The 22,480-nt window shown below is 35.2% G+C and overlaps 1 protein-coding gene across 2 annotated transcripts in view; it reads right to left on the bottom strand.

Moving 5' to 3' along the window:
* Positions 1-22,480, bottom strand: part of LOC107456042 (uncharacterized) — a 55,975-nt gene that overhangs the window by 5,726 nt on the left and 27,769 nt on the right. For both annotated transcript variants that reach the window (XR_011636450.1, XM_071178908.1), the window contains exons 10-12: positions 21,878-21,977; positions 17,991-18,051; positions 15,151-15,193 (exon numbers count right to left, since the gene is read on the bottom strand). Coding sequence is in view for 1 of the 2 variants with exons in the window: in XM_071178908.1 (XP_071035009.1) it covers positions 15,151-15,193; positions 17,991-18,051; positions 21,878-21,977 (204 nt within the window). In the remaining variant the exon portion in view is untranslated. The remainder of the gene's footprint in view (positions 1-15,150; positions 15,194-17,990; positions 18,052-21,877; positions 21,978-22,480) is intronic.

Here is a 22,480-nt window from a genome sequence, read left to right as displayed (position 1 = left end):
TTGTTTGTAGAGTTTCGCAAGTCTTGGATTGTTATTCAGATTTGTGGGTATCTATGTTAACTTTCTACCCGTTAGGAAATATGTCGGTGTTAAAGCTTCTGTATTGTTTTCATCTCCCTCTTCATATACAATGGGTCTGCTGTTAAGGGCGGCTTCTATCCCTACTAGTACAGTTGATAGATTTTCTTTAACCAATAGTGCCCGAGCAAGAGATTTACGAAGATAATTTCTCGCTAATCCGATTAGGCGCTCCCACCAACCTTCCCACCAAGCCGCTCTGGGTACGATGAACTTCCAAATTATGCCATTATGACCGTAAAACTGTTGTACTTTAGTTGATGTAAGAGTGTTCCATAGAAGTATTAGCTTCTTATTTGCAGCGTGGAACGTGGCAGCATTGTCACTATAGATGGTATGTGGTAGTCATCTTCGACCCAGAAATTGCTGCAATGCTAACAGAAACTTGTTTGTCGAAAGACCTGACACAAGTTCGAGATGTATGGCTCTGGTCGTTGCACAGGTAAACAGTACAATGTAAGCTGTATCCGAAGAATTCAAAGTGCGAACATGTACAGTGCCGGCAAAATCAACTCCTGTGGTGAAAAATGGTGTAGCTGGATAAATTCTATCAGCTGGTAGAGGAGCTTCAATTTGAGTCCAGCGAATTGCTCGTGACATCTTGCATGGTAAGCATTTGTTAATCACATGTTTGATGGTTTGACGTCCTCGTAGAATCCAAAAATTTTAACGCAGTTCTGAAAGCACTATTCTGACAGCTAGGTGATGCATTTTGATATGTGTTTGACGTATCAGCAGACTTGTGAAATGATGAGATTCGTCCAGCAAAATTGGATGTTTTGGGGACTCTGATAAACTCGAAAACTGTAATCTACCATCAACACGTATAAACTTATTTTCAAATAGTGGGTTGAATTTTGTAATCTTTGAATTTTTTGGCAATGACTTGGATGTTGACAAAGCTTCGCATTGTAACGAAAATGACTCTTTCTGAACCATTTGTATCCAGTAATTTCTAGCATCATATATTTCTGCAGTGTCAAGTTATCCGACTTTCTTGCCTTGAGATCTACAGTTCGAGATAAAGTGTAGAATCCATGCAGTTACACGTAGCAGTCTGAAGTAGGAGCTGTAGTCCTTTGCGTTGATGATGGGTTGAAAAGTAGTAACATGAAATGTTTGAATTATTAATTTAATGTTCTTTATTTTTCTTTACCTCCAAATTATGAGAGTAATCTTTTTTAGAATCTGGCCAGCTTTCTGTGGGTTCAGTCAGTCAAGAGGGGCCGTTCCACCAGATGTTGAGGTCTTTCAGTGTAGATGGTTGTATGCCTCTTGAAAGTTTGTCCGCTGGATTGTCTTGTCCCGGGCAATGCCTCCACTGTGAGGGGTCAGTGTATGAAATGATTTCTGTTACCCTGTTGCACACAAATGTTTTCCATCTGTTAGGATTACCCCGAATACAACCAAGGGTGACTTCAGAGTCGCTCCATAATGTGGCAGTAGATGGCGACAATTCAGTTTCATTGCAAAAATATTTCAGCAATCTGGTACCAATCACAGCTGCTAATGACTCTAAGCGTGGAAGACTAATTCTCTTTATTGGTGCAAGTCTATTGCGGCTGCATACTAAATGGATACTTGATTGATTATTATGAGAGGCAACTACGTACAAAAACGCGCCATAAGCTCGCTCAGATGCATCGCAGAACATATGAATATTAAAGGAATCAAACGATGAAATTCCTATGTAACAAGGAATTTCTTTAGAGCAGATGGCATCGAGCTGGGTTGTAATTGTATGCCACATAGTAGCTAAGTTTGTCGGCAAGATTTCATCCCAATTGATTCCGAGACCCCAAGTATCTTGAAAGAGTATATTTCCAATTATCGTAAATGGTGTAAACAGCCTTAAGGGATCGCATAAACTTGCAACACAGCGGAGTAACCACCTCTTAGTAAGTGGCTTATCTAGAGAAGCACAGAGTGAAGTCTTGAAAGTGTTGCTCAAGGTATCAGTTTTCGTGTTCTATCCAATACCCGAAACTGTAGTTTCGGTCTTGAAATTTTCTTTGTTAGTTTCTAGCAAGTGTTGAAGCTTCATAGAGTTAGTAGTCCATTTTTCCATCGGTAGTTCTATGAGTGACATCAAATCTTTGATTTCTTTTTGTAATATCATTATTTGTAATTCAGTTTCTAGTCTAACCACAAAATCATCCATATATAGGCGTTTATCTCAGAAGGCTGCAGAAGTAGGGAAGTCATTTATATGATTAGCGACTAGCTCTCGTGTGATGGCACACAACAGAAAAGGGCTGCAGGGCAGTCCGAATGGTAAGCGAGTGGATCTGTATGTAGTTACTTCATCCGTAATTGTGGCTGTTTTGAAAGAGCCTTTCGTTTGTTTGTACCAGAGGAATCTCGCTGCATCTCTGCCCTTTGGATGCAAAACCAACAGTAGGAAAGCTTGTTTACCATCACAGATTAGGGCAAATTTATGCAGTAGACAACCAACAGTCTCAGGTAGTAGATTGGGACCAACTTCTAAAGAGTCGTTTAATGATGACATGTCTGGAGCATGTGATGAGGCGTCAAAGGCGATTCTCCACTTTATATCATCTTGCTGCTTCTTTTTCACTGCATGCTGTGACAGATAGGATGACGGTGTTTTCTGTTTCATCTGCAGATGGACAAACTTCAACATGTCCTTGTTCAATGTAATTCAACATGCATTTTTCGTACTGGGCAGATTCTACTGGGAGATTCGTACTGGGAAAGATTCATTTGATGTCAGTCTTTTTTCAGCGATTGAAATCTGTTCTCAGCAGTTGTTTTGTTTGTTGGTAATGTTGAGACCATAGCTTTCCAAGGTAATGATACGACCCTACGATTATCAACTACAGTGAACTCTCACTTATGCACCGGTGTAAGGGGCCAAGAGAAAAAGGCGCATAAGTGAAAGAAGCACATAAGTGAAAAACTTCAAAATTCTAAAACGCAATGTAAATTGCAGTGACAATATGAATAAATATGTTTCTAAAGATCAAATGTTAATATTTATACTGTTTTGGTATTTAGTACTATAATTATACAAAGAAAAAATGTAACATACCTTAAGACAATTTATTTCCTTACAAAATAATCTTAATACAAGTTTGTTTTTGCCGACGTATTTCAAAAACAGTTTCCTCCTGTTCATATAAGTGGGATAAGGGGGGGTTTCAGAAGCAAAATTAAATTGTAAATAGTCACGAATAGTGTCTAAAGCTTCCAATACTGTTGTGTGATTTGGAGGAACTTTATCATCCTCGTCAGTATCATCCACCACGTTCTCATCGTCCACAAGTTTTAGTTAGATATAAATGAACACTTCTTCACAAAAAATCTGAGTTTTATGGGAGGGGGTGAAACATAACATGATAAATTTCTAAGAAAAGTACTTGACGTTGTAATATGCTGCACAATAAGCTGTTCGATTACTAATGTCACTAAACAGATCACCTCCTTTTATTTACTTATAATGTCCATCTGACTACAAGTAAGTGATCGCGGTCTCTTTCATCTTTTCTATTCCAGGTGTCTTTTTTTTTCTCTAGAAAACATCATGGGAGTAAAACTAACCTTTGGACAAGAGGAATGTTCATTTTCTAAGAGATGAATGGGCCTTCATTGTTGTTGCTGTAACAGATAAGACACCCTATTCAAAATTCTAGAAAGAATGTCTTTCCAGAAACAGCAAAAATGAAAAGGTCACAGGGGAAGCAAATTCATTAGGATCTAACAAAATATATTTCTTTTCAGCTGTAACAGGGATTGCTTATTTCCTTCATTTTTAATTTAAAACATTTTTTTAAAAAAGAAAAAATATTTAAAGAATTAAAAAATTAAAATGTTAGCCTAAAATTTCGGCGCATAATTGAAAAATTGACTTTTAGAGCGACGCATAAACGAAGGATGTTTATCATTATTTTCCTATCTAATGTACTGGGACCTATAAAAATCGTCGTATAAATGAAAAAGGTGCATAAAAGAGGTGGTGCATAAGTGAGATGTCACTGTAATTTAAATGAGTCACGAAAGTTCTTCAAAACAGTCGAATCATGTTTAGACATTTCTCTCTCCTAGGAAGTGATAATTCGAATTGTTTCCAAGTCCCAGAAGCAACGTACACTTTCATTGATAAGTTCTTGTTGAATTAATGTGTTGAGGTAATTTACAGTAGCTAACGTGGAAACTGTTGTGCATGATCGAGGCCCACTCAGAATCCACCCAAAATGTGACGGAACCAATGCAAGCGATTCTGACAGCACAACCGGTGCTTCAGGGTTCAATACTTGCCAGTAGAAATCAGCACCAATCAAAACTTGCATAGGCAGATTTTGTAAGTTATCGTAAGGGTCAGCCAGTTTCTTTTTTTTCTGGAATGAGAGCCGTGAAACATCAGTTGGAACAGATGGATGTGACGCGCATTCATTGGAACTTTCAAATGCTTCAATATTAACTGAAGACTGATTCCAAATGCTTGATAGTTTAAACATTACTTTTCGTTTCATGTGGGGAACATTCGCTGTAGATTCAAATCCATGCACTTCCAATGATTTTGCAGAAATAACTTCTAATTTCAAACTATCAACAAGATCATTATGAATGAAACTAGACTGGCTACCTCCATCCAGAAGACAACGGGTCAGTCTTGTAGTACCAGTCAGGCCTGTTATAAAAACTCTTGCAGTTTGCAAATGCACAGCGTAGCGTGCAGCAATATCGATCTTATGAGTAGACGTTGTACCTGGGTGATCAACACTGTTCTTACAAATTGAAACATGATGCTTTTTCCAGCAATTCACACAACAAGCCTTTTCCTCACGAGCACAGCTCTGTTTTGTGTGTCCTCGTCCAGTGCACAAAAAAAATCTATTCGTAGCTTTTAATTTCTGTATTCGTGTGTCTATATCTGTCACAGAGTTGCACTGTTGAGGCCAATGTCTGGCAGTTTCAGAACAGAAAGGGACAGAATGGTGAAGGTTTTTTACTTTTAGTAATTGACTTGGAATTTGCATTGAAGTTTTCTAATGCGGACTTTAAGGATTTATCAGAAGACATAAGACCTTTAATCTTGCTTGTTGTAAGGGTTCCTTCTACTTCTTCGGCTAGAAAATTTTAGTTATGTAATATCCAGGCTAAAACTATACATCTAAGAGAGTATATCAATAATTTGCCAACCGATCAGGCCTTCTCGGTGCCATACAAAATTGCTAATAACAACGTTAATATTAGGCAAACTTATAATCCAATTAATTTTCCAAACGGCATCACTGATTGCTATAATGAGACAATAGAGGAGATCGTGGAGCACCACTTCCCGAGCACTCAGGAGGACAGTGTGACATTTCGTCCCACTGGCGTAGATGACCCTGACTTCACTCTTGATGAACTGGGACTGGTTATTGGGAGACTCAAACTGGGGAAATCATCGGGCCCTGATGGGATACCAAATGAGATTTTTATGGAGCTATTTATTGTAAACAGCAATTGACTTTTATTGCTTTTTAAATTATGCTTAAATTTGAGATACTTCCCGATCCCCTGGAAAACAGCCAGAGTCGCCCTGATACGGAAGACTAACAAAGATTCTAGAGACCCAGGTTCCTACAGACCAATCTCACTCCTCTCGGTCTGGGGCAAGATTCTCGACAAGATGCTAACTAAAAGAATAACATTTCATCTTGAGAATAATAATTACCTAAATAATAACCAGTTCGGCTTCAGATCTGGGAGGAGCACTGAGGACGCAATAAAAACAGTTATTGAGATCGTTACAGAAAACAAAACAAGGGGTAAACATACGGTAGGGGTGGCTCTGGACATCAAAAATGCTTTCAATAAAGCGGATTGGGGGGTTCTTAAAGCTAATATCAATAACCTAGGCATCCCGGACAATATTTCGGGTTCTATCTTTAGTTTCCTGAATTCTAGGAAGGTTATTTTTAATGATGATGCTGGCGAGCTTGTCATGGAAAAGCAGATCAATATTGGTGTGCCACAGGGCTCTTCCCTGGGTCCGGTCTTGTGGCTCATTGTCATCGATACCATTTTTAACTTTTGTGACTGTATTGATTTTACACACTTCCCTGGCTTTGATTGCTTAGATTTTAGGCTAATTGCTTTCGCGGATGATGTCTTCGTGCTGGTCGGTGGCTCGATCTTCTATCATTTTGATGCCCTGGTGACTCACATCCTTACCAATTTATCAGCCTGGGCCGAGCAAAATAAACTTGAATTTAGTCGTGAAAAGACACAACTAATTACATTCCCGAAAAACAATAAAAAGGTTGCTAGACTTCCCTGTATTAAGCTGCACAGAAACGATAATAGTAATATTAAAAACACACGAACACTCAAATACTTGGAAGTCCTGCTCGACCCGGGCTTGACGTGGATCCCCCATCTTAACGAGACTAGAGATAAGATCCAAAGATTCAATCAGGGGATAAGGAGAGTTGCTAGGGCAACCTGGGGGCTCAGCCCATTTATACTTAAACGAATCTACCTCCAGGCAAGCGAGCGTATTATTTTGTATGCAGCCAGTGTCTGGTACAGAAATAACACAAGGATGAACGAAAAACTTAAATCAATCCAAAGGATCCCTCTACTTACCATTACCAAGGCGTACTCGACAGTTAGCTCTGAAGCTATACAGATACTGGCTGGCATTGTCCCAATTCACCTAAAGATCCTCGAGGACATTATTATCAAAAGGATGAGATGGGGTTGGAGGACGGATGATTTGGTTCATGTTTTCCCAGAGTGCTCTACACAGATTATTAATTTTGATACTCCAGCCCCACTGCACCCATCTAAGTATCGCTCCTTGCCCTGGGGGTATGATTTCCCAAAAGATCAGGGTTTGGAGATTTTCACCGACGGCTCTAGGATGGAGACTGGCAGCGATAACACCTTCAGAACTGCTTTTGCATTCGTTGTCTATTTTAACGGAGTAAAAACACATCAGGTCTCCACTAGGGTCGAAGATAACACTAACATCTTTATTGCTGAACTGCTGGCCATCAAATCGGCGCTGCAATGGCTTCAAAACAACAACATTACAGAGGCAACTATTTACTCAGACTCTCTTTCATCGCTACAGGCCCTGGCTGACCCACAGCCCACATCAGACATTATTGAAACGACAAAACTGCTCTGGAGACAAAATATAAAATTAAACTGGGTTAAGGCGCATGTGGGCATCCAGGGCAACGAAGAAGCTGACGAAGCAGCCAAGATGGCCATTGGGTTAGACACGGTGGAACTCCAAGGGCTGAGGACCCCAAAACAGGTTAAGAGTAAACTGAGGGATAGTATCCTTATTAAATGGGCAGAGGAGTGGAGGAACTGTCCAAAAGGGAGGCAAACCTATGATCTCATTAAAACACCATCAACTAAAAGGTTACTTACAAACTTTTACCTAAATCAATTCATTACTGGCCACGGAGTGTTCGGAGTGTATCAAAAAAGGTTTTTCAACAAAAGTGGTATCTGTCAATATTGCACGGAAGAACAAACCATTCACCACCTACTTTTTGATTGTGCACGCTTCCGGACACTCCGAGGGGATATCTTTACTAATAAAACTGAGCATCAGATCTTCTCAAGTAATGACTGCAAAAATATCGTCAAGGAAATCATTAGGGTCACACTAGTTATGTAATATCACATTCTGAAATTTTTCGGCGTTTCGCATGAATAACCCATCGGCAGCAAATATCGCCAGGGAATGCACGGAAAATTTTAGGAGATAAAACTCTACCGTATGCGTCAATATCTTCCCCCGAAGCACGTAAAGCCTGTAGCCTTTTGTTGCATTCAATATAAACTTCATTCAGTGATGTTGGCGATGGATTGCGAATTGGCGTTAAATTCTCCAAAAAATCCAAATGAGATTGAATAATTCTATTTTTGTCACCATATTTGTCCATAAGTAGCTTCTTTGTGGTTTCATTTGTATCTGCAATAATACTTATACCATCAACCAATCTTTTTGGTTAATCTTCTAAATATCCTCTGAGAAAAACATGTTTATTAATTGATGATAGATTTGGATTAACGTCTACAGACGTTTTAAATTATTCCCAAAAACATTGCCAATGTTCCCCGTCGCCACGAAATGGTTCTAATTTTATCGTCGGTAGTTTTACATTTTGTTGTGGTGACATAGAATTCACATTTTGAATTGGAATGTTAGTAACATTTGGTGAATCTACAGTCTCATTCTTGTTCTGATCTTCTTTCATTGTACGATTTGCATAAAAAATCGCACGCTAGGCGTTATTCGTATACTCTTGGCATTGCACTACATCAATTTCGTATTCTGCATCCGAAAGTAATATGCGTATATCATTATCCACTATTTCCATATCATTAAGTACTTCGGCAAGGCGACTCCCAGTGAATTCAATATCGGCATTCGAAGTAGAATTTAAAGTGTCCTTTAGTTGGCTAATGAAGCGAGTAATATTAGCTCGAATTGTTCTACGTTTGCGCTTCAATAGTGTAAAAGTGAACATTAATTATATTCTTATTACATATTTAGAATTCAAAAGTGTGAACGTGAACATTAATTATATTCTTATTACATATTTAGTATTCCATGTTTTGTCATCAGCAGTTTTTGTGTACGATATAGATTTTGAGATTTTTAGAAAAACGGTGTGGTTACGTAGCTAATGAGTTATCTGAAGATGTTTCGTCTACTACTTTGAAAATACCTGACTTGGGAAAGTTAATATTGATATAATATAATAATATTGATAATTTTTTTTATTCTCATGAGAATACTACAAGAAAGTCATGAAAAGAATATTACTACGAGCTTGAAACGTATTTTAATGGGTGGACTGCAGGACTTAAAATAAGTAGTTTTGAGAGTTTAAAAGACCTGATCATCACAGATCAAAAGAAAGCTCAGGTGCCTCCAGATATACGAGAACGTTACTTGGATCAGTGGACCCATATGATTTTACCTTATACATTATCTGAAAAGGTAGATGAATTTATTGAACTCAAAGATGTTTTCAAGAATCATATTCAGTATAATAATAAATCTAGTAACAATAAGTTTTTGAATGAAAAAAATAACGCCAAAGGGAAACAAACGGAGGCAATACGAAGTACAACTAATAATCAAACTGTTTGCTACTATTGTTATGATATCGGCCATTTTGCCCGTGATTGTGTAAAGCCAAAACGTCCAAAGTTTTGTACTGCCTGCAAAACAGAAGGACACGGTACAAAGGAATGTCCAAAGAGTGCGTCTTTCCCATTAGTCAATGCAGTTTCATTTTTACCCAGTTCCAGTAATAGTACAACGAAGAATATTATCATAGAAGAAGTAAATACTAGTGCTCTTATGGATACCGCTGGTGATATATCTATGTTAAAATATAGTTTTGCACAAACGTTTAATAAAAATATACATAAAAATATAGTTAAACGAATTCGAGGTATTGGAGGTGTAAGGGAGTCACTAAGAATTATCATACTTAATGTGACTATAGACAGGGTAAAGCTGAAGGAAGTTCTGTTTTATGTAGTGACTGATGATACATTTGAAGGCCCTGGTGTTCTCATTGGAAATGACATCATTGACTCACCCGAGATAATAATGGTTAGAAATCAAGGCAGATCCAAGTTAGTTCACGTGGAAAAGCTGTATTTTTTTGCATGATTTCCAGATTAATGAAATGCCTGATATGGTTGAGTTGAAGACCCTCGTAAAGTTCGTGATTGAACTGCGTACAGTTCAATTGGTAACTGTCTTCAGTGCATGTAAATCTTAAAACGGATTTATTTCCTACAGTGGTCGAGATGATCTAAGCAAGAATGTTACATTTGCTATCCACGATGGAAAATCACAAGTGCCCGTCGTGAATTCTAGTAGTGTAAAATTACAATTAAAGAAAAATCGTGTTATCTTGCGAGGAAATTGGGTATCTGAAAATAGTTACAACTCAATGGTTAAACAAGATGCGGATTCAACCCCAGCCGTTTTATTAGCAAAAGAAATTGTGAGAAATCCTCTCGATAGGGAACGTGTTAAAATTGGCCCGTCAATAAATAAAGAACAGCAGCAAATTTTATGCGATTTGTTAAATGAATTTAGGTAGTGTTTTGCTTTAAAACAAGATGAATTAGGATGCATTAATAATACTATAATGCGTATCGTTGAGACACCGGGTAGTAAATCTGTTTCTCGTTGTTCACCCTATAGAGCTTCGAAGTACAAGAGACAAGTTTAAAGGGAAATCTTTCAAGAATTAAAAGATCAGGGTGTTATTCGTAACAGTTCTTCAGAATATAGTAGCCCTGTTTTGCTCGTATCAAAGAATACTGGTGATCATCGTATGGTAATTTATTACAGATATTTAAATTCACAAACTATTAAGGATAAATTTCCATTACCCTGCATCGATCATTTGCTTGAAAGACTGTCTGGTTTTAGTTTATTCTGCATCCTTGATGCTTGTCAAGGATTTAATCAGATAACAATGAATGAAGAATCCTCACAAAAGGCAACGTTTACATTTCCTGATGGACATCATGAGCCTACGCGTTTGCTTTTTGGCTTATCGAATGAACCACCTGCTTTTCAGCGAGCGATGTCATTAGCTTCGGTTATTTGCTTTAGAAAGGTGTATCATGTTTTATTGACGATATATTCTTCGGTTCGATCGGCTTTGTTGATATGATAGTGAAGCTTCGACAAGTGCTTGAAAAGTTTCTGAAAGCTGGGGTAACACTGAAGCTATCTAAATGTGAATTCGGAATGTCAGATATTGAGTATTTAGGACTTGTAATTGGTAAAAATGGAATACGACCAGGTCCAAGAAAACTTGCTGACTGCTAAATACTCCATTCCTAAGACCAAAGATGAATTGCGTCGTTTTCTTGGTTTAACAAGTATCTTTTGCCGATTTATAACACGATATGCTTCAATTGCTGAACCCCTCACAAGGATGCTAAAGAAAAATTCATTGTTTACATGGAATGATGATCAAAATGATGGTTTTGAATATTTACGTTACAAATTAGTATCGAGACCAGTGTTGAAACTATTTGATCCACGCGATGAAACTGAATAACCCACTGATGCAAGCTCTGTTGGATTAGGTAGAATGCTCTTGCAACGAAATAAGTCTAGTGCTTTTCAGTTAGTTTACTCCGTAAGTCGCCGTACAACTCCTGAAGACGAAAAATATCATTTAAGTCGTTTGGAAATGATAACTGCGGTGTGGTCAATGACTAAGACTTCGTCCTTTGTTGTTGGGTTTGCAATTTACATTACTCACCGATTGTTCAGCAAAAACATACTTGAATACGCAAAGAACATTAAACCCCAGATTGCGAGGTGGACTGAACTGTTGAACGAATTTAATTATAATGTTAAATATCGAGATGGAACTAAAATGGCTCATGTAAATGCCCTTAGTCGTCCACCAGTCGAGGAAAGAATTTGCACACGATTGCATGAAGTAGACATTACGAGTCCTGTAGAACTAGCAAGAGAGCCTTCGGTACTTTACATCTCTTCTGAAGAAGACAGGGTAGATCTCATACAAGCTCAAGATCAAGATTTGCAAGAAATTGTATTTTCCTTAAGAAAACCAAAGACAAATAGGTCACTAGAAGAAAAACAACTAGCCGATAATTTCGAATCGTACCATATCGCCTCCATTATGAATCTGGTGATAGAAACAAGACACAAAAGTTGTTTGTAATGCCAAAATCAATGAGAAAGTATCTTGCCGTTCGTTTCCACGACTTTTCTGGTCATTTTGGAGTTGAGAAAGTAATTCAAATGATATGTCAACAGTTTTGGTTTCAACGTATGGCAAGTTGCATCAAGAAGCATATACGACAGTGTGTCGTGCATTTACAAAAGTACCAGGTGGGAAAGCTCAAGGTAAACTTAATGCCATTCCGACTGGTAGTCGCCCAATTGAAGTTGTTCATATGGATTTACCTGGACCATTTGTAACAAGTTCAGCTCGCAATAAGGAGCCTTTGGTTTTTGTCGACAATATGACTAAGTTTGTGCGCCTTCTTCCATGTCGTAGTTGCTCAACTGAAAGCATTTTTGAAGTACCTTGATGAATTTACTGATGATTTTGGTTCTCCTAGGCGAATCATTACAGACCGCTGCTTCATGTCCTCGGCGTTTGAAGGCTATTGCAAGCAATTAGGAATCAAGCATACATTAAACTCCAGTCAAAGGCCACAAGCTTATGGACAAGTTGAACGCATCAATCGTATACTTATTCCGATGATATCTTCCAATGGAATCTCACAAGGATTGGGATAAAATATTACCAGAAGTACAACGGTGTATTGACTGGTCTCCGAGTAAGTCGACTGGAAAACCTACTTTTGGACTCTTGTATGGATACACGCCAGTAAAGCCTGGATATTTTCTTCAAGATCTACTACCAATATCAAATGACTACGTAAATCCAACAAAACTGCAAAGAGATGCCCAGGAAAGTATTATCAGTGCACAAGAAAAGATGAAAAGGATTTATGACAAACATCGATGTGATGCATTTAAGTACAATATAGGTGACGTTGTGGTCGTTGCTCAAACTGCCTTATCTGACACTAAAACCCAAGTTAAGTACAAAGGTCCTTTAACAGTCATCAAAACATTACCATCCGACACTTATCAACTTACTGACTTACAGTTGGACTAGGAAGAACAAGGCAACATAATTATATGACTACCGCCCACACTTCGCAAATGAAACAATTTCATCTGGTCAGCGACGAAGATTTGTCTGATGATGGGGACAATATTACTGGAAGTAAGACATTGCTTGTGAACCCATGAACGACAACAACAGTACAAATTAATGCAACGACGATCCAAATAAAAATTTAAGTCCAGATAAGAGTAGACCAAAGAGATATAAAAGTGTGCCGCTTCATTTGAAGGATTATAAGTTGTTTTGAAGGGACGAGGTCGTCCAAAAGTCAGGATGGTCGAGTGTAAAAGTGTGAACGTGAACATTAACTATATTCTTATTACATATTTAGTATTCCATGTTTTGGCAACAACAGTTCTTGCGTATGATATAGATTTTGAGTTTTTTATAATAACGGGGTGCGTAAATTTTAAATAAAAGTAAACAGTAAATGAACTGCGTTTTTTTTAAAGTTGTTTTTTACAATAGCGCCATCTTGTCAGCCGAATCATTTTGCGTTGAAGTTCTGATTAACACAGGGAATGGCCCTTAATCTTAAAAAAAAAAACATCAAAGAAAAGAAAAATTCCATCAGTGTAAGGAATATTGGGCAAGTGTATGACTCCGAACCTCAAATATCAGGTGCCGGGAAATGGCTCTTAACATTAAAAACCTTAAAAAATGTCATTGTAGGAGATACCCGGCCTGAAAATGGCTCACCTGAAAATGGCTCATAACATTAAAAAAAGTATAGGGTACACATTTCACTCTTAATTTTAAGAAAACATCAGTGATAGGAATACCGAGCAAGCGTAAAAATTACTTATTTCGGGAGACAGTTTGAAATGAACTGATTTGAAACTTCAAATATAAGCAGTTTCATTTTGAAACTTCGAATTTTTTTTAATCAATCGGAGCTTTCCTTTGCCCTTTTAGGAAGCTGGATGCCGGTAGAATTTGTTTATATGGAACCTTTTATTGATGTTGATTGGTCATAACAATATAATGAACTGTAAACCTGTAAATGGTCTTTAACATTAAAAAGTCCATTGCCAGGTTTAGATTTGGCCGGTATTCATTACTTTCATATTTATATTATAGTAGCACTCATTCGTGTAGAAAATAGCTGGCATGTGTAAACCGCACAATGGCTCTTAACCTTTAAAATGTCAGAGTAGGAAATTCCGGGCAAGTGTAAATCGATAAATGTCTCTTAGCCATAATAAATATCAATGTAAGAAGTGTAATCGGAATGTCAATCGGATGTCAATCCATCTTTAGTGTAAATCGGAATGTCAAATGCAAGCTTGTAAAATGAAAACATTTTGGCAAATGAATGTATAATCTTCATCTAAGGGAAAAAAATCACGAAGAAAAGCATTTAAAATTCGAATAAATTTCAAACATATTATAATTTTGCAAAAAAAAAAAAAAAAAAAAAAAAAAAACGGAGAAAAGTTCGCATTAAGTTATTAATTAAAAAAGAGTAATACAACAAATCCAATTTTAACTCATAAGCCTCATTTTGGAAGGAAGTAAATCAGCCAAAATAGTTTTAATATTGATTCAAGTTTAACAGCTGATGATTCTCGAAGTAATTGAAATTTTAATTTTTTTATTCCATCAAATTCCTTGCACATTTTCCAACAGAATTTCGCAAGATAAATATTTTAAGTCATAGATTTTGCACAGCAAAGCAAAATGCAAAACGCAAAAAAAAGAAAAAAAAAACGGAGAAAAGTTCGCATTAAGTCATTAATTGAAAAAGAGTAATACAACAAATCCAATTTTAACTCATAAGCTTCATTTCAGAAGGAAGTAGATCAGCCAAAATAGTTTTAATTTTGATTCAAGTTTAACAGCTGATAATTCTCGAAGTAATTGAAATTTTAATTTTTTTATTCCATCAAATTCCTTGCACATTTTTCAACACAATTTCGCAAGATAAATATTTTAAGTCATAGATTTTGCACAGCAAAACAAAATGCAAAAAAAAAGAAAAAAAAAGAGAAAGTATTCGAAAAAATAAAACATTTGCTTACAAAAACAATACATTTGCTTTTGAGCTAATTGCAATTTCAAAAAGAACTCTGTGTTTAAGTTCAAAATCCAAGATGACCCTCTTAGCATCTGTGCTTGCATCCCTGCGGCATGTATGGTGGTCAGTATGGTGTTTTTTCTTACAAGTTTTACAGTAAACAATTTTCGCTAAAACTTTCGAATGTTACATTTTTTTATTCCATTGTACTTCCTGCATAATTTTCAATACTCCCTTTTAATTTCGATTTTCTTATCCTTATAATTTTTACGCATCAGAAAAAAATGTAAAGTTTATATGAAGGCACAAAACAGTTGTGTCGAACCTTACGATTTCTTAATAATAAGAGAGATAATTTACCTTTACAGCTTCTATTTCAAGGTCTTGCTGGTAATATTGATATCTGAAATGAAATATACACCATCGAGTGAAAAAGCTTAAATATTTTATCTCTCTCTCTCTCTCTCTCTCTCTATCNGTTGTTGTCGGTGTATTTTTATTGGCCGGAAAATCACATGGCAGGATCCAGTTTTTCCGCATTAATTTTCATATTAGTCTGGTTAGCATAAACGTAAAATTGATATCTTTATATAGTATAGGAAGAGAGTAGAATGATAACAACATAGCCAATCACAGTAGAATTAGCCAAAAAACCACGTAGTAGGATCCATTTTTTTCTCATTCATTTCCACATTGTTTTGGTTGTCATCAGTTAATAAAGGTCGTAAAGGTATTGCTTCTCTATAAATATCTTTGTATCCCTAATTTAAAGTTTTTTTTTTCTTTCTGAACTGCTATTATTACGTTTTTAATTCAAGAGTTAAAAACAAATAAAATTGTATTTTTTTCGTTATTATAATGTAATTCTGTGCTACTTTTTAAGATAAAGTTATTTAGAAAGGTGGTCTAACCTTATTTACCGTTTTACAATTATAATTTTTGCGCAGATAACATTAATGTACAGTCCGCAAAAACATTTAAAGAGATCTGTGAAATGATTTAGATCTTAATGATCAGCTTCATGCACAATAAGATGCAAACAAAAAGTAGTATTTAATATATTTGCCTGTTTGGTGAGCGAAAATATTAAATTACTGTTGTGAACTCTTCACATTTACTTGACACCAATAGATATAATCAATTATATATAATTCTCTTACGTGGCTCCCAAATTTTTGGCTGTATTTCTTTTTCGCCGGTGGCAGCGTTTGCTTTGTTTTGAAAACACCAAAGCATTCTGCCTTTTAATGATGTGTTTTTTTGATCTAATATATATAATTCTCTTACGTGGCTCCCAAATTTTGGCTGAAGTGCTTTGTACAACTAAATAAGATTCTTTTCACAACAGTTAAATATTTACTTCATTTTCTTCTTTCATAGAGAAAACAGTCGGCAAAGAATTCTGTTAGGTTAAGAAACATTTCGCTAAAAAAATAACGAATTCTAAAGGAAATAAAAATAAACAACTTAAAAATAAAAATGCTGTTGCCAGCCATAGAATTTTTTAAAAGTTAACTAAGCAACATAAATCAAAATGACATAGAAGCGCAACTAGATCAAAATTATGATACCTGAGTGCTTGACGTAACATATCCTTCAATACTAAAAGTGTTGAATCGCCAAATGCCCAAATGAACAATTGTGTTCTTAAAGAAATTCTATAAAAAGTTTTAAATAAACAACTTACTTCTACAACTGCTTCTTGAAGAACTTGGCTCATTGATTAGAAATATTGTTTTAATTTTACAGTACTAACTTTACTTCTACTTTCATTATTGCTATGACCCTCTTTCATTACATTTTACAACTTCATGCTAAATTTGAGGACTTTAAGTTGATTTGTGGTTGAATACTGACATTTAGAAATGGGTACATGAAAAAAATATATAGAGGTTAAGAGTTGCCTCAGAAAAATTTGAATTGTTGACATTGAACTTAACAATGGAAACAATCGTTTTTATGAAAAATTGAATTGTACTGTTGACATCAAAACTAAAAATAATGTGTTTCAACTTAACAATACTACCTTAATTTATACTTTAGAATTGCCTCGGAGAAATTTGAATTGTTAGCAATGACTTAAACAAAAAGTTTTATTTTAACTGACAAATACTATAATTATAATTTTAACTTTTTCTATGACTATACTCATTTTCTTACTCTTTTCTTTGTTTTTCATACATTTTATATGTTTGTGATAAAATAAAAAACTTATAGTTGTTCTGCTTCTGAACGCTGATGAAAACACAAAATGATGGGCTTCATCAACAATCAAAAATATATACATTTATTTTACAAATTCCATATTATTAAGGTGGCACCCCTCAGAGAATTAAAAATCGAAAATTATCTTCATCAAAGCCGATGCTTTACATCCGGCGTTCAGTGGCAGACTACTATTTCATATTGTTTTACAACACATGGCTTTAGCCCTCTGGTGGGAAAGACTTTAATACATAACTTACAACAGTTACTTTTCTCAACAACTGAAATTTAGAATAGTGTGATTAAGAAAAATGTCTGAACTGTTTTCAATTTCAAATGAATATTGAAATGTACAGGTTTAGAATTTTCTACAGTGAAAAGTTTTCGGAACTTCAGTATTCAAAAAAGTATACAAAAACTAGACGTTAAGGACGTATCCAATGAGCGAGCAAAGCGAGCATTGGATTGCGAAGCAATTAGAAATGAACTGTGAAAGCAGTTCCGGGGGTTGGTGAGCGCCAGCGAGCAGGGGGGCGAAGCCTCCTAGTTATTTATAATACTAATTGCAGATAATAATATTTGGACGTGGGAAGAGGAGGCACAAACTTAAGCAAACAGAATTCCTTTTAGTACATATATGGGTTAAGCGAATAATTTTAACTTTAGTAAAAAAACTGTTTTCTGCCAAGAAACGACAACTATTGCAAAGCATTCATCGGAGTTGGTAGGCGGCAACGAACAAGGGGCTTAGCCACCTTCTATATATATAAAAACATATATTAAAAAAATTATATATATTAAATAAACAAAAACATTTTGATCAATACTGAAACAGAGTAAAAATTATAAGTGAACATAAAATATTGCAAAGAAAATTGCATTATAATCGTTTTTTTTAATTTAAATTTATTTTAAGTGTTAACCTTGTTCAAAATCGAATGTTTTATTATAATTTTCAAAAGAAACAAATGCAATGTGAGAATGAAAATACTTACAAACAAGGAATTCCGCACTGCGTCAAACAAAATTCTAGGATATTCTGTGAAACTGATTCTCCTAAATTAAATAATCAATTCAGACAAATTGATATTTTATAAACACTTTGCTTTCATAATATAATTTTTTTTTCTTCATCCAGCTGAAAAAGGTTTTTTCCGCCACTGTTGTTGCATGACTGAGAAATATTTTATTCTCTCAAATAATATTTTCACCAGTATGAGGAAATTAATTTTTATGAAGTATCTCACTTTTACCTTAATTTCTTAAACTGGTGGACAGCTATTAACTAGGATTGAGACACTGAGTATTTCGATTTGAGAGTTTTTTTAAAGGGTAATTTATGAACGTTAATTTTTGAAACGGGATGTTGGTTGAAATAGCTAAAAGGATACCGGGTTGGAAGGGTAGAGAAGATTCTAAAGTTTAACCGATCTTCTGATTGCTATTAAGTCTGAAATTTGTTTTGACTCAACTAGTTTCATTTTTTTATTAAACTTACTGGAGAATACTTAAGATAGAAATTGACAAAAAATAATCCTGACTTGGTGAAGAGCCTCCCCAATTGTCTGATTTACTAAAAGGTTTTTCATTTTTCAAATGTAATTTTCTAATGCATCCTAAACATTGTTCAGTGGCATTGATAGAGGCAATATCAGGTCCTGTTCCTAGAACTGGTTGACAGTGGGAAAAGTTTAGTACTCAATCCCATAAGGATTTTATTTTCCATTTTTTGGAGTGAGATTGGATAAAATTTCGGCATTGATGGAGGCAATATCAGATCCTGTTCTAAGAACTGGTTGACAGTAGGAGAGGTTTAGTACTCAATTCCATAGGGATTTTATAAGCTCGTATTGGAGTGAGATTAGATAAAATTTCAGCATTGATGGAGGCAATATCAGGTCCTGTTCCAAGAACTGGTTGACAGTGGGAAAAGTTTAGTACTCAATTCCATAGGGATTTTATTTTCCCGTTTTGGAGTGAGATTGGATAAAATTTCGGCATTGATGGATGCAATATCAGGTCCTGTTCTAAGAACTGGTTGACAGTGGGAGAGGTTTAGTACTCAATTCCATAGGGATTTTATAAGCTCGTATTGGAGTGAGATTGGATAAAATTTCGGCATTGATGGAGGCAATAACAGGTCCTGTTCTAAGAACTGGTTGACAGTGGGAGAGGTTTAGTACTCCATTCTATAGGGATTTTATTTGCCCGTTTTGGAGTGAGATTGGATGAAATTTCGGTTTCAGAAGAAGTTAAATACCTTTTTATTGCAAGGACATTTTTTTATTGTGTTCGTCCACTTCAGCATCGATACCTATTTTCAATGAATGACTGTATGGCTCCCAAGAAGTTCTTATGTTTCGATTTTTTTACTTGGCATGAATGAATATTCTTTTGCTTCGGTTTTTGTTATGTCTGCATGGGAATTCTTCTAATTTCACCCATGATGGATGGATTGATTATTTTGGCATTAAAAACGCAGGAAAATCTCGTTGATTTGCGTTGCAGTTTCTTCAACATGGACCACGGATGCTCTAAAAAAAGGAGTCCATAATTTCGGCACCTAGATGGTTATTTACAGAAATTGTTGGTCGTGAGCAAAATCCAGAGTGATTGCGACACAAAGTGAGGAACCCTGAAAATTTAATGTGCAAAAAACTCGATATCAATTTATTGACTCTACATGTTTTTGAACCAATATATGTAATTAAATACTAATGAAGAATATGCAAGAATATGTAAGATATGTAATTAACTACCAATGAAGAATATGTAATAATATGTAAGATATGTAATTAACTACCAATGAAAAATATGTAAGAATATGTAAGATATGTAAGAATATGTAAAAATATGTAGGATATGTAAGAATATGTACGATATGTAATTACCTACGAATGAAAAATATCACACTTTAATAGTAACTAATTTAAGAAAAACTTAGTTTTTACAAGAATCGTAATAATGGATTTTAATATCGCAATACAATTTCTAGATCACGTGAATACAAATCTCAAAGCAGAATTTTAAAATAGAGTATAAATGCGAAAATCGATGTTTAATATTACAATTGCGTGAATACAAATCGCAATATTGGATTTTTAAAACGCGTGAATGCAAATTGCAATGCTGGATTTTCAAAACGCGTGCCTACAAATTGCGATATTTGATTTTCTAAATTATGTGAATGCGAATCACTATAAATGATTTTTAAACAGTACGAATACGATTCCCAATGTAAAACTTTAAAATCAGGTAAATACGAAAATTGATATATGCTATTAAAATCGTGTGAATATGAATCGCGATATTAGCGGATTCCGACAAATCAAAAGAATAAAATTGGCGGAAGAAAAATTGGGCATGTATAAAAACGTCTCGTTGACGTGATTTCAAATTTCAGATTGTAGAACTCTGAGAAAACTTCCACGGATTTTTATTTTATTTGTTTCATTAGTTTGATTCGCGGAATTTCGTGAATCAAAGGTCTTCAAATGCGTGGCATTTCTCGGAATTCATATAAAAATGACATGACGTGCACCTACTTTCTGAATCGAGAAGGATGATACGAAAATCCTGAAATTCCGGGATATATCCCGAAATTCCTACTTTGGACGTGAAAAATTTTGATGTGCTGATATTGGTACCACAAGAGAATTTTCTTCTGTTCTATGATGCAAAAGAGCATTGTTGTCATTTTTCCTATTTTTTAGAACCTTTATTTTCTAAGTTGAATTCTGTACTTATGTTGAGGTTTTGGCATCAAAGAATGAATTTGGAAGACATTTTGCGGAGAATATTGTTTATCGCTATTGCGATCATACTTATTTAATTTTATTTGTTGCTAGGGAACAGATAGATTGGTTTATCTTCTGTAATGAACCAGTTGGAGTTAAAAACTGAAACAAAACTAAGATTATTCGAAGTAATCACAGAACCAAACTGAAACTTCATGATAAAATCAGACAATAAGAAAATGACAGCACTAGTAGTCAAGAGTTCTAATCTACTATCTTCTTTCAGATCTTGAAATTCACAATATTTTTAATTTGAAACTCTGTAAATGCTTACAAAAATTCAAAATCTCTTACAGCGAGCGCCAGTACAAGAGACACAATTTATATAATGTCGATGCCAACACACTTTAACTACGGTTGTATTAGAATCTGATTTAAGAAATCTATGCGAGTTTGAAACTATGACGCAAAAAGACGCGATATGACAAAACATTCGTTTCCAGTGTAGGTTTATCCCTATCAGGTGTAAAAAAGAACCCGTAATGTAAACAAAATATAGGACTAGTATTGATCGGGGAAATTTGCGTCATCAATTGACGGAACATTACAGATTAATAAGTTATTTTGTAAGTTTAAACTTTTTTGCATGCTGGAAATGAATGTATTCGTTAATTTTACGATGTATTCATTTCATATATTTGAAATAGTAAGTACAAAATATCAGACCCATGTCTAATTTTTAGGAATAAGATACCACCAAAGAAATATGTATAGTGTTGTTTTGTAAGTTTAAACTTTTTTACATGTTGGAAATGAGTGTATTCGTTAATTTTACGATGTATTCATTTCATATATTTGAAATAGTAAGTACAAAATAGCAGACCCATTTCTAGTTTTTAGGAATAGGATACCACCAAAGAAATATGTATAGTGTTAAAAAAATTTTTTCTTACAAAATATTTTTGAAAAATAGATGGGCATAAATCTAGACAACGTTGCCATAACGATTTTCGGGGATATATTTCTGTAGATTAATATATAAAGTTTAGTTGTGAAGCATCAAATAGTGTTTAAATTTAAACTTTATAGCAAAGTTCTCTGTGACACTTACTAATATTGAGTTTCGATATGGCAAGAACATTTACCTTCTCTGCAGAGAGGGGAGGTGTGGGAGAGTCCCAAATTCCTAGGAATGCATCTTCTTTCCTTTTTCAAAACATCAAATTGGCAGTACGCTATGCATTCCTAATGACATAGCAAAAAAGGATGGATCAATGTTCTCATATTATATAAGGCAAAGATGCATAAAAAAAGGTTAGAATTGTTTAAAAGTATCCTGTTTATAGTTGCAGAAATAAAGTCATTTTACTCTCATTTTTTTTTGTCCAATACATGTTAACTGAATGTATGTTTACGAAGCAAGTCCAGAAAGTAAATAACCGTTTTGCCATTGCTGCTGTAGTCTCGGCATGGCTCTGTCCACTGACGCCATTAAAGACGTTTTCACTAACTCTTTTATACCACCTGCGAAGAAGCCATCACCGTGATGAAAATGATGGAAAAATTTTAATGATGGATACACCAATGTTTTAACCCTTTCCTTCTCGCTCCCGTGAAAATGACGGGGTGAGCTTTCGCCATCTATTTCTCGCTTCCGCGATATTGACGGGCTGGAGTGTTCAGTAATAACGCACCAATAAAAATAAAACTAATTAATTTCTTTCACCCAGAAAATATTTTATTTCTCA

The sequence above is a fragment of the Parasteatoda tepidariorum genome, chromosome 3 (genome assembly GCF_043381705.1).
Source record: "Parasteatoda tepidariorum isolate YZ-2023 chromosome 3, CAS_Ptep_4.0, whole genome shotgun sequence".
Lineage (NCBI taxonomy): Eukaryota > Metazoa > Arthropoda > Arachnida > Araneae > Theridiidae > Parasteatoda > Parasteatoda tepidariorum.
This window is presented reverse-complemented; position numbering and strand designations above follow the sequence as displayed.